Source organism: Crocodylus siamensis, chromosome 3, assembly GCF_052110815.1.
Source record: "Crocodylus siamensis isolate JL-2025a chromosome 3, ASM5211081v1, whole genome shotgun sequence".
NCBI classification, from domain to species: domain Eukaryota; kingdom Metazoa; phylum Chordata; order Crocodylia; family Crocodylidae; genus Crocodylus; species Crocodylus siamensis.
The window spans coordinates 246,581,893-246,598,789 of NC_143397.1; the positions used below are offsets into that span (position 1 = coordinate 246,581,893).

At 45.4% G+C, this 16,897-nt stretch overlaps 1 protein-coding gene across 1 annotated transcript in view; it reads right to left on the reverse strand.

The window, feature by feature from the left end:
- The window catches only part of DNAAF11 (dynein axonemal assembly factor 11), a 76,250-nt gene that overhangs the window by 9,400 nt on the left and 49,953 nt on the right, over positions 1-16,897 (reverse strand). Inside the window, exon 11 of the mRNA XM_090037372.1 lies at positions 2,093-2,178. Within this exon, the coding sequence (XP_089893498.1) occupies positions 2,093-2,178 (86 nt within the window). The remainder of the gene's footprint in view (positions 1-2,092; positions 2,179-16,897) is intronic.

The following is a 16,897-nucleotide window of genomic DNA, read 5'->3' on the forward strand; positions in this document are numbered from 1 at the left end:
AGCAAAACTGTTAAATCAACAGAAGAACTATGTGTAGACCAGGCTTTTCTGAATACTCTCTTTCATTTCATTACTCCTGTCTAATCATTTCTTTATGCCTGGTTATTTGCCTATTTTACAACACTTGTGGCATTCCCTACCCCAAATATCTTATTTGGCTAATTAATTCAGAAGTTTTTATTTCTGTTTCCCAGTATAAGGATTAGTGTGATGATGACAATCTCGCTTTGAAAAAAGAAATTATATTAAAAGCATAATAGGGGGTAAAAAAAATCAAACCAAATTCTAGATTTACTTTTGTCATTATGCTGTGCTTCAGGTGCATACTAGGGCTGTGCAAAATGGCACCGTTCTGTTTCGACTTGCCTCATTTCGTTTTGAGGCTGTTTCAAAGCTCTCTGTTTTGTTTCAATTTTGCTGTTTTGAGCTCGAAACAAGTCTAAGCAGTGTTGAAACGATGTGTATAAAATCATTTTGTATAAAATCTCAGAAAAGAAATTGTATACATGGTAGAAACAACTGTAGCATGTTCCTGTGACTTGAGCGGAAAGAGGTGTAGCAAGCTGGCAAGGAGAGGACATTTCAGAAGAGAGGGATTGATTGAAGAAGGCACAGAAAGGTGAGCGGGGGAAGAAAATGAATGGTGTTTCTTGGCTGTGAGGGTTGGCAGAATGCAATCCATAACAGTAAATGGGTTTCTGAAGGACTAAACTGTTTAGCAGATTGTATGTGTGAGGAAGAATTTAACAAAGAAAATTGGGACCCTCATGTGTAATCCATAATGCGTGTTCTCCTGTAATCCAAGAAGCAGCTACTCAAGCAATGCTTATTGTATGACTTGTCAACTCAGGGGGTCAGATTTTACTATTTTAATAATCCCTGTATACTGCCTTTCATTCTTTATTTTGGGGATGTATTTTCTTTCTAATACAAGTATTTTGATGGCAAAAATATGTAGTTTTCTTTCAATGAGATAAATCTGTATCTGCATTTAAAAAACCTGATATTTGCAAATAATAATTGGGTACAAGTTGCTTTCCCTCTCTAGGGATGCAAGTTCTTAATCTTGTGGCATGTGGCATCTTTGGATTATCAGGTAACAGATATTATAGAAAGGCAGCACTTCACATCTTTTCTCTACCACCCACCAAGTTTCCTTACCTTAATGCTGGGAGGAAAAGAAAACAGAAATGGAGAATGGCTGGGAATCTGCATGCAAACTTGGTGCAGGACTTTGACTCTGTTCATCATGACTGATATCTAGTAGAACCAAAGAAGCTAAGGAGCATGATCATCTTCATCTGATAATTTATAGTTCCCATGGGGTTTGGAAACATTTGTTTGATATACATGGATCTGAGATGGCTGAGTTAGCAGTAACAGTCAGGGACCTAAAGAAGCGAGGTTTGTTGTTTTTTACCCTAAGGAAAAACTAAGAGACTTGGCTGTTGACACTCCTTGAGTCCAGAGACACTCAAGGAAATCTGTCTGAGAGAGTGCCTCTGCCTTTTTGGTGAAAAGATTGATTGTTTTTAATTAAAGGGATGTCATCTCTGGCTTGGTCCTCTTGAAGTAACAAGTCATCATCATACTATCATTTGCTGGTAACATACTTCCTAAATATTCCTCATCTAGAATGGTTGAGGCAGGGATGATCCTGCCTTGAGCAGTGAGCCACACTAAATAACCTCCAGTTCTGCTTTTCTAGGATTCCAAAACCTAGTGCCTTCAGCCTCAGAAAAGGAAACAGTGGTGACCGATGCAATGTTTCAACTGTAGCTCCTATATAGTTTTCCATTAATCAACTGGATTTGTAAGGTAGATACAAAAAAAATCACTGCCTTCTGATGGAACAAAAATGATCGGCTATTATAAGTGCTATTTTGGCTCTGCTCTTGGAGCAAATAACTTTATAAAAAATACTGGACAAGCCATTAGTCTAAAGCTTTTATTGTAGCTTTACTATATAGAAATCAATATTTTCTTATTTCAACAATTATATACTCACTGAGCAGCAGCATTTTGGCAAGTAAAGAACTAACATGCAAACAATAAACCTGAGGGGCTATAAAGAAAGAGAGAATAAAATTACCTTTTTGTATTTGTTTGTGATTTGTTGCTGTCAGAAGGTTTAGCTGAAGTGGGTGCTTTTCGGTTAGCCATAATTATTTCTTTAGCCTGAAATAAAAATACGCAACCATAATTGTCACAATATATCCTGAGACTGATGCTCAGAAGCATTTAAACAATCTTTTGAATAAAGAATTAGAGAACCATGAACCATGTAATATTTTTCAGACCATCTTGAGTTTACGAGTGCTATTTAAACTTTTATAAAGATGTAGTCACTCTGCCATCTCAGTGTTGTTCAGATCTTGGTCAGTTGTTGGGTTTTTTTACATTACTTTGGCTATCTATTTTAGGTGGTGGTTTCCATATAAGATATTTTGTTTAGAACCATGTTAACAATGGAGAATGTCATTGCCAATAAATGTGGGTCTTCAGACGTGCTCTCCACTTCAATTCCAGTTTTGATGCGTGTCCTAATCACATGGGTTCAGATTCTTTTTGAACAGCAGTGTCCACTGGTCTCTTTCCTGGGTATCTTCTGATAGGACAGCTGATCTGCTTCACAGGGTGAAACACATCGCCCTTTGTCCTGCACCATCAACCATAATTTTACGGTGGCACAAATGAGACATCAGGTGACATTTCTTTCCACCCTAAGACACCTCTGCCAAACCAGGAGTAGGAAATGGAGCCCTCCACTAAGGAATAGTGCCGGGTAAAGAGGTGACCTAAAGTCCAGCTGCTCTAACCACCTGTGAGACAGCAATGCTCCTTAGGGAAGCTGGAGATGCAACCTGAGCTCTAGCAGAATACGTCGTGAAGGTTAAGGACAAATACGGTCTCTCAAAACAAGTTCCGACAGAGGCCGAAGACGTATCCATGTTACAGAGCTGCTGCCACTATAGTCATGCTGGCAGAGCTACATCAGCAGAGCGTTGCAATGAAGGTGGGACAAATGTCACCATGTTTCTACCAGCTTAGTTACACTACGTTCAGAATGACAGATGCTAAGACAACAGAAGCTCTCATCTGTCAGAATAGCTGCAAATGCATCAGGTGTTTTGTCAATACCACCACATGGGGCAATGATGTTATGAGAAGATCCCGTGGGAAGCCAGTCTGAGGGGGAAAGGAGTCCAGGAGAGCTGGCTATATTTTAAAGAAACCTTAGTGAGGGTGCAGGAACGAACCATCCTGATGTGCAAGAAGAGTAGCAAATGTAGCAAGTGACCAGCTTGGCTTAGCAGAGAACTCTTCAGTGAGCTTAAACACAAAAAGGAAGCTCACCAGAAGTGGAAGCTCAGACAAACAACTTGAGAGGAAGATAAAAATATTGCTTGGTCATGCAGGGATGAAGTCAGGAAGGCCAAAGCACAATTGGAGTTGCAGCCAGCGAGGGACGTGAAGGGTAACAAGAAGGTTTCTATGAGTATATTAGCAACAAGAGGAAGATCACGGAAAGTGTGACACCTTTACTGAATGGGGGAGGCAACCTAGTGACAGATGAGGAAACAGCTGAAGTACCTGATGCCTTTTTCACCTCACTCTTCACAGGCAAGGTCAGCACCCAGACTATTGCACCTGGCAGCTCAGTTTGGGGAGGAGTTGAGGAGTCCTCAGTAGTGAAAGAACAGGTTAGGGATTATTTAGAAAAGCTGGACATATACAAGTCCATGGGGCTGGATGCAATGCACCCAAAGGTGCTGGAGGGAGTTGGCTGGTGTGACTGCAGAGCCACTAGCTACCATCTTTGAAAACTCGTGGCAATTGGAAAAGGGCAAACATATAACCCATCTTTAAGAAAGAGAAGGAGGAAGACCCAGGGAACTACAGACCAATCAGCCTCACCTCAGTCCCCCAAAAAATCATGGAACAGATCCTCAAAAAACCAATTTCTAAGCACTTGGAGGTGAAGAAGATGATCAGGAACAGTTGGCTTGGATTCACCAAGGGCGTCTCATGTCTGACCAACCTGATTATCTTCTATGATGAGATGATTGCCTTTGTGGACGTGGGGAAAGTAGCCGATCTAATATACCTTGACTTCAGCAAGGTTTCTGATACCTTCTCCCACAGTATTCTTACAAGCAAACTAAGGAAGTATGGACTGGATGAATGGACTGTAAGGTGGATAGAGAGCTGGCTGGATTGCCAGGTTCAATGAGTAGTAATCAGTGGATCAGTGGATCAATGTCTAGCTGGCAGTCAGTATCAAGTGGAGTGCCCCGGGGTCAGTCCTCAGGCCTGTTTTGTTCAATATGTTCATTAACTATTTGGAAGATAGTTTCATAGTTTCTAGGGTCGGAAGGGACTTGAGCAGATCATGTAGTCCGACCCCCTGCCATGGCAGGAAAGAATACTGGGGTCAAATGACCCCAGCAAGATGTGCATCTAACCTCCTCTTAAACACCCCCAGGGTAGGAGCCAGCACCACTTCTCTTGGAAGCTGGTTCCAGACCCTAGCCGCCTTGATCATGAAGTCGTGCCTCCTGATATCTAACCTAAACCTATCCTCTGCCAGCTTGTGACCGTTATTCCTGGTCACTCCTGGCAGTGCTCGGGGAAACAGTGACTCCCCCAATGCCTGCTGGTCCCCCCTGACTAGTTTGTAACAGGCCACAAGATCCCCCCTCAGCCTTCTCTTGTGGAAGCTGAACAGGTTCAGGTCCCGTAGCCTCTCCTCATAGGGCCTGCCCTGCTGTCCCCTGATCATACGAGTGGCCCTCCTCTGGACTCTCTCCATGTTGTCCACATCCCTCTTGAAGTGCGGCGCCCAGAACTGGACGCAGTACTCCAGCTGTGGCCTGACCAGTGCCGCATAGAGGGGGAGGATCACCTCCCTGGACCTGCTCGAGATGCATCTGTGGATGCAGGACAAGGTGTGGTTGGCCTTCCTGACTGCCTCCCCACACTGCTGGCCCATGTTCATCTTGGAGTCAATGATGACCCCCAGATCCTTTTCCGCCTCCGTGCTGACAAGAGGGGAGTTCCCTAACCTGTAGGTATGGTGCCGGTTGTTCCTCCCGAGGTGCATCACCTTGCACTTGTCTGTGTTGAAACCCATCCTATTCTGGTCCACCCACCCTTGTAACCTGTCGAGGTCTGATTGTAGCCTGTTGCATCCTTCCAATGTACCCACGTCCCCCCACATCTTAGTGTCATCAGCAAATTTGAACAGGGTGCTTTTTACCCCCTCATCCAAATCGCTGATGAAGATGTTGAACAGTGCGGGCCCGAGGACCGAGCCCTGCAGGACCCCACTGCCCACGTCCTTCCAGGTTGAGAAGGACCCATCTACTACCATCCTCTGGGTGTGGCCCACCAGCCAGTTGGCGACCCATTTGACTGTGTGGGTGTCTACACCACAGCCCCCCCAGTTTCTTAATGAAAACAGGGTGAGAGACAGTGTCAAAAGCCTTCCGGAAGCCCAGGAAGATTATATCCACTGCTACCCCTGCATCTAATGATCTGGTGATCTGGTCATAAAAGGCCACCAGGTTGGTCTGACAGGACCTGCCACTGATGAACCCATGTTGGTTGCCCCTAGCGTGTAGTCCCCTGCTGGCCCCTCCTGGATGTGTGCCAGCATAATTTTCTCGAACAGCTTGCCTAGGATTGAGGTGAGACTAACCGGCCTATAGTTTCCCAGGTCCTCCTTTCTGCCTTTTTTGAAGATGGGGACCACGTTGGCCCTCTTCCAGTCCTCTGGTACCTCACCAGAGCACCACGAGTGCTCGTAAAGTTGTGCCAGGGGACTTGCAATGACCTCGGCCAGTTCCTTTAGAACTCTAGGGTGGAGATCATCCAGGCCAGCTGACTTGAATACGTCCAACCCCTCCAGAAGCTCCCTAATTAAATCCTCACTAACTCGTGGCCCAGGTGTGCCTCCCCTGGGGCCCGAGGGGGGCCCAGCAGGGAGGTGGCTGTTCTGGTCCCTACTTAGGAAGACGGTGGCAAAGAAATCATTAAACATGTTAGCTTTGCCGTCTGGTGTGATGACCAAGTTTCCCATGGCATCCTGCAAGGGCCCCACATTACCTGGGACCTTCTTTTTACCCCCTACGTATTAAAAAAAGGACTTCTTGGCATACAGGGCACCTTCAGCAAGTTCACTGATGACACCAAGCGGGAGGGAGTAGTAGATACACTGGAGGGTAGGGCTATGATTCACAGTGACCTAGACAGATTAGAGGATTGGGCCAAAAGAAATCTCATGAGGTTCAACAAGGGCAAGTGCAAAGTCCTGCAATTCAGACAGAGCAATCCCATGTACTGGTACAGCCTGGGGACTGACTGGCTAAGCAGCAGCTCTACAGAAAAGGTCTTGGGGGTTACAGTGGACAATAAGCTGAATATGAGTCAACAGTGTGCCCTTGTTATCAAGAAGGCTAACAGCATCCTGGGCTGCATTAGTAGGAGCATTGGTAGCAGATCGAGGGAAATAATTATTCCACTCCATTCAGCACTGGTGAGGCCAGTTCTGGAGTACTGTGTTCAGTTTTGTGTCCTCCACCATAGAAAGGATGCAGACAAGCTGGAGAGAGCAACAAAAATGGTTTGTAGCCTGGGGCACGTGACTTCTGAGGAGAGGCTGAGAGAAATGAGTTTATTTAGTCTGCAGAAGAGAATGCTGAGAGGTAAGTTAATAGCAGCATTCAACTACCTGAAGGTGGTTCCCAAGAGGATGGAGCTGGACTGTTCTCAGTGGTGGCAAACGACAGAACAAGGAGCAATGGTCTCAAGTTGCAGCAAGGGATGTTTAAGTTGAATATTAGGAAAAACTTTCTCACTAGGAGAATGGTGAAGCACTGGAACAGGTTACCTAGAGACGTGGTAGGATCTCCATCTTTGGTGGGTTTTAAGGACAAAGCCCTGGCTGGGATCATCTAGTTGGAAATGGTCCTGCTTTGATCAGGGGTTGGATTAGATGTGACCTCCTGAGGTATCTTTCAACCCTAATTTTTCTATAATTTCTATCCTAGCCAAGGTAATTATGCCAGCAAAACTTTGTAGTGTAGACTATGCTAAAAACCAATAGTTAGAAAGGTTCTTGGCTGAGCATTCATCCTGTCAGCAAAGGCCAAAAACAGGTTAGAAGAATTACAGAAATGTTTTTCCCTGGAGTAAAAGGAAAGGGAAAGTACCCTAGGAAAGAATTTTGCCAGATATGTAACTTCATCCTTTTGTTGCCATAGGCAACATTAGGAAGGAATTTGGAGTGAGTCAGTAGTGTTGGAAGAGTATATACTTGGAATATGCTATATATACACACAATATAGTTGGAAGATACATTGGAATAATATATAAAGCCATCCTGCTGTGTGCGCTTTAATCTCTCCTACTCTTTGGGCTGAAGTGAGAACCATTAGGAAAGCAGTCTCCATGCCCAGGTAATATAAAAAACACTCTTCCATGGATTCAAAAGGCAGATACATTAATCTCAAAACCACAATGTGGAAGTGGTAGGAAGGTAGAATTTTTCTAATTGGGAGGAAAGACAATTAAACTCTTAAGGAATCTAGCTACAGTTAGGTCTCAGAAGACTGTGATTTTTGATAGGAAGAGGCTTAGTAGAAATATTTAGCTAGCAGACTCTTATGAAATTGATGGAGAGTCCCAAATAATTTAAGTGTAATACTGTAATGAGACTGAGGTATGGGCAATCAAGTCCAGTGGTTAGGGCTAACAACTGTAATAGAAAGCCTGGCAAGGCCAGGCAGAGAACTGAAATCAGGGGCTTGGAGGAACAGCTGTAGGCTTCAGTGTTTACCAGCCTGAAATCAACTGTTGCAAGTAGGCTTAAATAGGATTCTCCTGCCCCATTAGCCAATCCAACAGTGTGTAGTTGTCACTAACCTGACATCCCGGCTGGTCCATCAGATTGGGTAATTCAGAATAGCTGCTACTGTCACAATATATCCTGAGATTCATTCTCAAGAGCATTTAAACAATCTTTTGAATGAAGAATTAGAGAAATACGAATACATTATGTAATATTTTTCAGTCTATCTTGAGTTTAAGAGTGCTATTTAAACTTTTATAAAGATTTAATCACTCTGCTATCTGAGTGTTGTTCAGGCCTTGGTCACTTTTTTTTTTTTACATTACTTTGGCTCTCACTTTTATTTTAGATGGTGGTTTCCACATAAGATGCTTTGTTTAGAACCATGTTAACAACAGAGAATGGTCATTGCCAATAAGTGTGGGTTTTCAGGTGTGCTCTCCACCTAATTTCCACTTTTGGTGTGTGTGTCCTAATCACATGGGTTCAGATTCTTTTTGAACAGCAGTGTCCACTGGCCTCTTTCCATTCCCTGAGTATCTAATAGTACAGCTGTTGGGAGTAGGTGTTGTCTATATGGAAAACCTCACCCAAGGTTCTAGGTGTAGTGGAATCAACTCGGTACCAAAAAAAAAAAGTATGATACATCCATGAAGCCAGATCTGTCTATAGACAGTAGGCAGCCAGCATCCAGGCTGTGAGGTGCTCTGACACTGAATCTGGGTGTAAAATTCAGCCTTCTTTCTGCCTAATCATCTCAAGCTGCTGTACCCCATAACCATTTCCTCAGACTTCTCAATATCAGTGGAATAGATAAGCTTAAATACCAAGAGGATGAAGGCGTTTGACATTGATGCTAGAAGCAAAACAGCTAATATTTGTTCTTGTACATGGCAAGTATAACCATTCTTGGATAACCTTACATAGTAAAAGATGTTCTTAATAGAGGGAAAGTTAGGTGAGATGTAAGACCTGTGATATACAGGAGGGAAGACTAAAGATACAATGATCTCTTCTGATCTGAAACTCTGTAACTAGGGCTATTATTTGGACTCTTCAGAATCATAGGACTTTGCAATATTTTAAAATCATTTAAAGGAATCTAGAAATGGAATTGCTAATAGAAACTGAAATTACTTATGACTGAGAAATAATGGGGTAACTGAAGCAAAGCAACCTTTGTGGGCCAGTCATGTTTTCTTGCAATGGAATTCTTGTTATACAGGGTGACAAGGTTCTTTGAGCAAATCCGATATCTTTTATCAGACCAGCTTAAATAGCTGGACAAATTTGTCTTGGCAAGCTTTCGGGTTTAAAAACCCTTCAGCAGGCTGAGGAAGCATCTGCAGGTGCTGTGTGCTCTTCCTGGATGGAATGAATAGTAAAGAAACCTGAGGCTGGTATGCAGGAAAGAAAGGAAGTCAGTGAAGATGTAAACTGGGGAATCAGTGGGTGAGAGACAGGCTGTGGAGCGGAGATGAATGTAGCAAGTAAATAGTGGAAAGGTACCTGGAAAGTCAGATGATAGGAAAGTTGTGTGTCATAAATCCAATGTCTATATATAGTCTATGATTTTTTGTATCCAGGGGATGGATGAAGTGAAGTTCATAGGCTCACCTGTGACAAGTGTTTTGTAAGTTCTCTTTGCGGATTACAACTGAGAGATTGGAGAGAGAGTGGTTTTCTTGTGAGATATGTGCCCCACAGGTAATTGGGTATTCTTGTCTTTGATAGATTTCCAGTGTGAGTTCCTTCTGGTGTGCAGTTGTTGTTTGGTCTCTCCTACATATTTTCCATCGCAGCATTTGGTGCATTGGATGAGATATATAACATTTCTGGAGGACCAGCTGAAAGATGCAGGGATGCTGATGGTTCTGTTGTGGGATGTAGCAATTGTGGGGGTGGTGGAGGTGTGTTGGCAGATTTTGCATTTCTTGTTATGGCATGGTCTGGATCCATTTCATGTGTTCTGTGCTGTAGTAAGTCTAATAACAGGTGATGAGTTTAGCAAGGTTTGGTGCTTGCTTGCAAGCTAGGATGGGTAGTTCTGGGAAGATCTCTTTAAGAATTGTTATACAGGATGATTTCCACAGAATGAGTGAGTTCCTCTGAAATCAGCATCTTTTCCTTTGGGACACGGCTCTCAGTTCTGTGTCCTAATTTTCAACATGTCTATGACAATGATAAATTACTGCTAAACCTCTTGAAACTGGTAAATGACAATTATCCATTGAAGTTCAGTCAATTCACTCCCAGATGCTAGAATTTATAATATTTGTCTCCTAAGGTTTTTCAAAATGCATTTGTCTTCCTCTCTTGTAACGAATTAATCAAAATCATCTAGCTTTGTCCCTTATTCCCTAAAACAGTCACATACAGTTTTGTTTGGAGGAATTGTATTTTAAATGCAGTAAGATATGATACAGAATGTCTCAGAAGCTTAAATCATAACTGCACTTCCTAATAGGAAAATGGCATTACCATTTCCTGATTTTTAGATGCAGTTCCACTGACAATAATTAATTGACAGAAGTATTGATGCCATTTTAAAATACCACTGAATTATGATGCCAATTTTGGTTCAAAACTCCTCAAACAACTGTCAGCATTTTTATTTTCCTGAATCATCCAAAAGATGACAATGCCAGAACAAAGAGGGTCTCAGTTTCTAAAGCTCCATCATATCACAAATGTGTTTTCCGGAAACCAGCACACATACTGCTTAATTATTATAGATTGCTTCTTCATACAAAAGAACTATCAAAATCTATGTCTGCATAACATCTCAATAGAGGTAATGATCACTTGGGTTATTCTTTCACATCTCACTTGAAAATATTCACTGTTTCAGTTCAAGTGATTTTGTGCCCTTGAAGTATTGCTCCCTGTTAGCTATTTGAAGAACAGCTAGTTTTTATAGGGTTAAAAATGCATCCATTTTCAACATTTATGGGCTGCATTCTAAGTAAGGAAAAATAATTCTCATTTACCAGAAAAGTGAGTGGAAACAAAATGCCCCCATCTTATCACCTTTTTATTTTATTTTATTTTACTTCATGGGGAATTTATTCTCTCCAGGATCTAAGTTGAAAAAGCTTACCAAAGGACCAAACAAAGGGCTAATTTATTTTTTTCATTTAAAAGAACGGGAACCTTTGAACAGACTGGATGAGCAGTGTTGAAAGATTTTGCAGCACTATACAAAACCAACTGAAGCCAATGGAGCCACTCAATTACTTTAATAGGCTCTGGATTAGACCACTGCTCTGAAATAATAGGTCTATCCAGAGTATTACAGGAAACCCATGAAGAAGACTGTTTTTTAAGGTTAACAATATTCTTTAAATTTCAATAACCTAAAGAATTTGCTAGGCAATATACCTAATTTCCTTCTGGGAATAACTGTATATCTTGAACAGAAAGTTTCAATCTAGTGCAGGCGGGTTATTAGGCTTTCCTTTTCACTGACACATCTTGAGAAAACCTTCAATGAACTCTTCCTAAAAACCTTTTTTCTGGATGTTGTATAATATGCTATATGTCATCAACTGAGTACTTGCAGAAGTTGCTGATCTCAGCTATGTGGCGTGAAAAAATGTAGCTTGTGGTCTGCCTAACCTCACTAATGCTTTTCTCAGCATCATTTAGGAATGCACCATTGGGCCCAAAACAATCTCCTCTGAGCTCTAACCACTGCCAAATTTCCAATTTCAGAGGAAGGCAAAAAGTAGGTGCAAAAAAAATTCAAAGAGGGTAGCAGGGAATTCCATCCTTCCTAGTGAGGCTGGGTTACTGGGCAGCTATGGCTTATGGAGCCACAAAATGAAACAAGTAGGGGCCTGCCTTTGGAGCCTAGTAGTCATGACAGTCCCCTGGGAGAAGAAGCATGGGTTCTGCTCCCCACTACCATTTTTTTTTCCTGTTTTTTTAAGCCCTGTATATGTATAGAGTACTGGCCCCAAGAACCAGAACCCAGGTTTCCTCCTTCACAAAGGACTGCCATAACCATTAAGCTACCAAGTCAACATCAGGCTCTCTCTTAATTAGTCTCCTTCTGAACTCATGACTCTCACACTCTTGGCTGAGGAGAATCTAGAACTCGGGTTTCTCATGTCCTGCATAGGGGCTCTGTCTTAGACAGTTTGGCAAAATATAGACATAGGGACCTGATAGTATAGGTGGTGGTGCCAAATCATCAGAAGCAGAAGTAGGTGTTTGGAATCATAAATGAGCAAACTTGTTCAAATCACAGTCAGATGCCCAAGCTCGAGAGAGCAGGGAGCTCAGACACGCTACTGTAAATGAGTCACTTGCCCAGCTTCCTTCTCAAAGCCAGTGTTCCTGGTTTCTAGCCAGCTTATTTTTCATGGGGCAAACAGGAGAAAAAAAGAAAAAGAAAACAAGTGTGCAAAATAACACCTAAACAGAGCAATAAGCCAAAACCTGTGGTCTTTTCTTAGACCCTAAGGAGACAACTCTTACCCTGGAGAAGTGAAGGCTCAGGGGTGATTTGGTGGCAGCCTATAAGCACATAAGGAGCGTGCGTCAGGAACTGGGGTGCCCTGGTCTGTTCACCAGGGCACCCCAAGGGACGACAAGGTCTAATGGTCACAAGCTGCTGGAAGGCCGTTTTAGACTGGACATAAGGAAAAACTTCTTCATTGTCCGAGTCTTCAGAGTCTGGAATAGACTCCCCCCAGAAGTGGTGCAAGCACCTACTCTGGACACCTTTAAGAAACACCTGGATGTTTATCTTGCTGGTATGATCTGGCCCCAGCTGATCTCCTCCCCCTTGGGCAGGGTCCTGGACCTGATGATGTTTGCAAGGTCCCTGCCAGCCCTAATGCCTATGAAATGTATGAAACCCAGATTCTGTGTTTCCCCCTAGCATCACAGCCTTCCCTCTCTTCCCCAGTAGTCAGGGAGGCACTCGGAGCCCAGGGTGTAGCTAGTATGGGGGTCCAGGAAAGGTGGTCCTTCCTCAAGGAAGCTATCCCTGGGGCGCAGCAGGATGCAATTCCTCTGCACAGGAAGGCGGGAAAAGGGTCCAGGAAAACTTCATGGCTGGGTGTGGATATCCAGGCTGGCCTGAGGGCAAAGAAAAAAGCGTACTGGTGGTGGAAGCAGGGGGCAGGGACAAAAGAGGAAGGAAGAGCCTGGCAACTACAGGCCAGTCAGCCTCACTTCTATCCTGGGGAAGGTCTTTGAAAAAATTATCAAGGGCCACATTTGTGAGAGTCCCGCAGGGGAAGTGATGTTGAGGGGTAACCAACACGGGTTTGTGCCAGGCCGATCCTGCCTGACCAACCTGGTCTCTTTCTATGACCAGGTAACAAAGAGCTTAGATGGGAAGGAGGAAGTCGATGTCATCTTCTTGGACTTCCAGAAGGCCTTCGACACAGCGTCCCACCCAGTTCTGGTGGGCGAGCTGAGGGGCTGCAGCATTGACGAATGCATGGTCACATGGGTGGCAAACTGGCTCCAGGGGCGCACCCAGAGGGTGGTGGTGGACGGTCGATGTCGACCTGGGAGGGTGTGGGCAGAGGAGTCCCCCAGGGCTCGGTCCTTGGGCCGGTGCTGTTCAACATCTTCATCAGCGACCTGGACGAGGGGTGGAGAGCACCCTGTTCAAGTTCGCTGATGACACCAAGCTGCGGGGTAAAGTGAATACACCAGCAGGCAGGGACCGCATCCAGGCAGACCTGGATAGGTTGGAGAAGTGGGAGGATCTGAACAGGATGCGGTTCAACGAGGACAAGTGCAGGGTGCTGCACCTGGGGAGAGGGAACCAGCATTATGGTTATAGGTTAGGGGCTGACCCTCTCGGCAGCACAGAGGCAGAGAGGGATCTTGCAGTCAGGATTGACTCCAGGATGAATATGAGTCGCCAATGCGACAAAGCAATAGGCAGAGCCAACCGCACCCTGTCCTGCATCAACAGGGGCATCACTAACAGGTCCAGAGAGGTCTTGCTCCCCCTCTATGCGGCGCTGGTCAGGCCGCAGCTGGAGTCCTGTGTCCAGTTCTGGGCGCTGCACATCAAGAGGATCGTGGGAAACCTGGAGAGGGTCCAGAGGAGGGGCACTCGCATGATCAGGGGGCCTCCGTGGCCAGCCCTGTGAGAAGAGGCTGAGGGACCTGAATCTCTTCATTCTCCACAAGAGGAGACTGAGGGGGGATCTTGTGGCTGCCTACAACCTTATCAGGGGCCAGCAGCAGGGACTCGGGGAAAGTCCGTTCACCAGGGCCCCCCTTGGAGTCACCAGGAACAATGGCCACAAGCTGAGGGAGGAGAGGTTTAGGTTAGATATTAGGAAGATCTACTTCACAGTAAGGGTGTCCAGAGCCTGGAATAGGCTTCCCAGAGAGGTGGTGCTCTCACCTCCCCTGGAAACCTTCAAGAGGAGACTGGATAGGCACCTGGCTGGGGTCTTATGACCCCTCCCACCCCCAGTGCTCCTTCCTGCCCATGGCAGGAACTCGATGATCTGTCTAGGTCCCTTCCTACTCATTGATTCTACGATTCCCTTTGCACTCCGCTCCTGCCCTTTGAGACGCTGCGAGAGGCACATTTGGGAACAAGAAAATGTTCCCAGCACTGCAAATTTGCAGTGCAGGGGCAAAATTAGACCACTGGATATCTAGGGGTCAAAAAAAAATGCAGCAGAAAAAAAGAAGGGCAGGGCATGGTCCCAGACTGTGCCCTAAAGCAACCAGAGGCTGGGTGCAACATAGAGACGCTCTGGTAGCAGCCAGGGTGTCTCTGTGGCTGGCCCTCACCCTGGTGCTGAAGCACACTGCTTGCCCATGCAGGGCAGATAGCGTGACAGCCGCAGGGAACTGGACCTGGGTTCCAGTGCTGGTAAGTAGGGGGCGGGGGAACTGGAGGGGGGGACCACGGGGGGAACCCCTGCCAGCCCCAACTGCTCCCTCAGGCCCCCCCATCGCTGCCCCACCCAGTCCCATCCCACCTCAACCCCCCAAGTCTCCCCCCCCCCATTTGCTGCCCCTCCAGGCCCCTGCTGGGGGTGGGGGCTGTGGCCCCTGTTGCGGGGGAGGGGCCTGTGGCCCCTGTGGTGGGCAGCAAAACATATAGTTATTTAGAATTCACTTTATTATGATGATAGAGACACTGGTAGGTTTCCAAAGAGCTTTAACACTGTAGATATATCAGTAAAACATTGCCCAGCTGATTGCTGTCTCTCTGTCTCTCACTCTCGCTCTCTCTCTGTATATATATACACAGAGAGAGAGAGAGAGTGTGGTCCTTTATTCTAATTGTGGAGGAACATGGATTTGGGGGTATTTTACAGAGTGACTTTGGATTTTTTTTATCAGGGATTTTTCAGGTTTCCAATAGGGAACACCAGAATTCCTGCTAGGGAAGCCAGTGGCAGAACCCTGCCTGCGCAGAGCTGGCACCTTGGGCCCATCTGGCTGTGGCTGACCTCCTGGCTAAATGTGGCCAGGAGGACATGCTTTGACAGTTGAAAGCAGGCCACCACACCTGGAACATCTTCCATGCAATAGCTGCCCAGATGGCTGGGCAGGGGGCACACATGGCAGTAGTGCTGTACAGAGGCCAACCCTGCAACCACAGCCTGCTGGCAGCTGGCCCAGAGGGGCAGATGTCTCTACTGGCTGTGCAGTCCCCACCTGGGTCTGGCAGGTGTGCAGCAGGTCACAGCCAGGCAGAAGCCCCCACTGCCAGACTGCTGCAGTGGGTGAAGGGTTCAGGGAGCTCTCAGGGCTGCTTCAGTGGGTAAAGGGTTCAGGGAGACTGCTGCCAGACTGCTGCAGTGGGTAATTCAAGGAGCTCTCAGGGCTGCTTCAGCAGTCCAGCTGGCACAAGGGGTAGTGTCCCCAGGTACCAGTTGGCTGGGACCCAGAAGCTCCTGAGAGCGAGTAGCCCTGAGCTACTTGCCAGGGCAGCTTTTTATACTGCTGGGGACAGCACAGGTGCTGGCCCTGGGCTCTAGCTCCCCCTGGCTGCAGATCCAGGAGGAGCCAGGCAGATTTATTTGGCCCAAAGTGGCACAATTTGCCCCACACCACAGTGCATGTCTGGGCACATGCGCTGAGGCAAAAAACCCTGGCTCAAACATGCACTGCTTCTATTTGAGCTGCTGCAAGCGCATGTGCTGACATGTGTGGACACGCCTTTTGTGGCTCCATCCTAATTTACTCAATTACAGCTCACAAACAAACTGGACAAGGATATTTAAGTTGAGCTGTCGTGGTTGCAAATGTAGAGCAAGTACTGACACTACTCAATCATGGATAGAATCCTGTTAGTTAGACTGAAAGGATCAATGGACTATATGCAAGATTCATTCAGAAAACATTAGCTATGATACCATGATGCCAAGTGTCAGACTCATTTCAAAGACATATATTTAACAAAGCAGAACTTTGCCAGACTCTTATACAAGTGAATTCTGAACATTGCTAAGATGTGGATCTTGATCAAAAGAGTGAAAATTTAGGCATGCTTCCAACTACTGGGGAAGCTGCAAGCTTGTTGTTAGAGCTACAGAATGTGATTTAATGAGAGGCTGTCCAGGCAGGGGAGGACAGATGGTATGGGACTTGAAGGAAAGAGGCTGAACACAAGGCATGAAACCAGAAGGGAAAAAAAGAAACATTTAAAAAGTACTTTGTTAGGGTAAAACTCTTTTAAAAAAATACTGTTGTTTTAACACCACAGTTCACTATCACTAAAAAGAATCAAATATAGAAACAGATCTTCAGCTACTAGTAACATCTCTTCAGCATAAATCATAGTGCAAAAGGGAAAGAAAAGCTGCACTAATTGGGCATCTGGGATTCTATTTGAAAAGAGTCTTGTCTTGTACCTGGCTGACATACCTGGTTTGGTCACCACCTCAGAAACTAGAAGGGCATAGCCAGAGTGTTTAGTGCTGGAGTGGGTAAAATACACCCCATGGGATGCATCCGGCCCACCAAACAATTCCATCTGTCCCACGGGGCTCCTCTGTAAATCCGCTGTAAGCCCTGGCCCTGGGCTGCCCCTCTGCAAGCCAG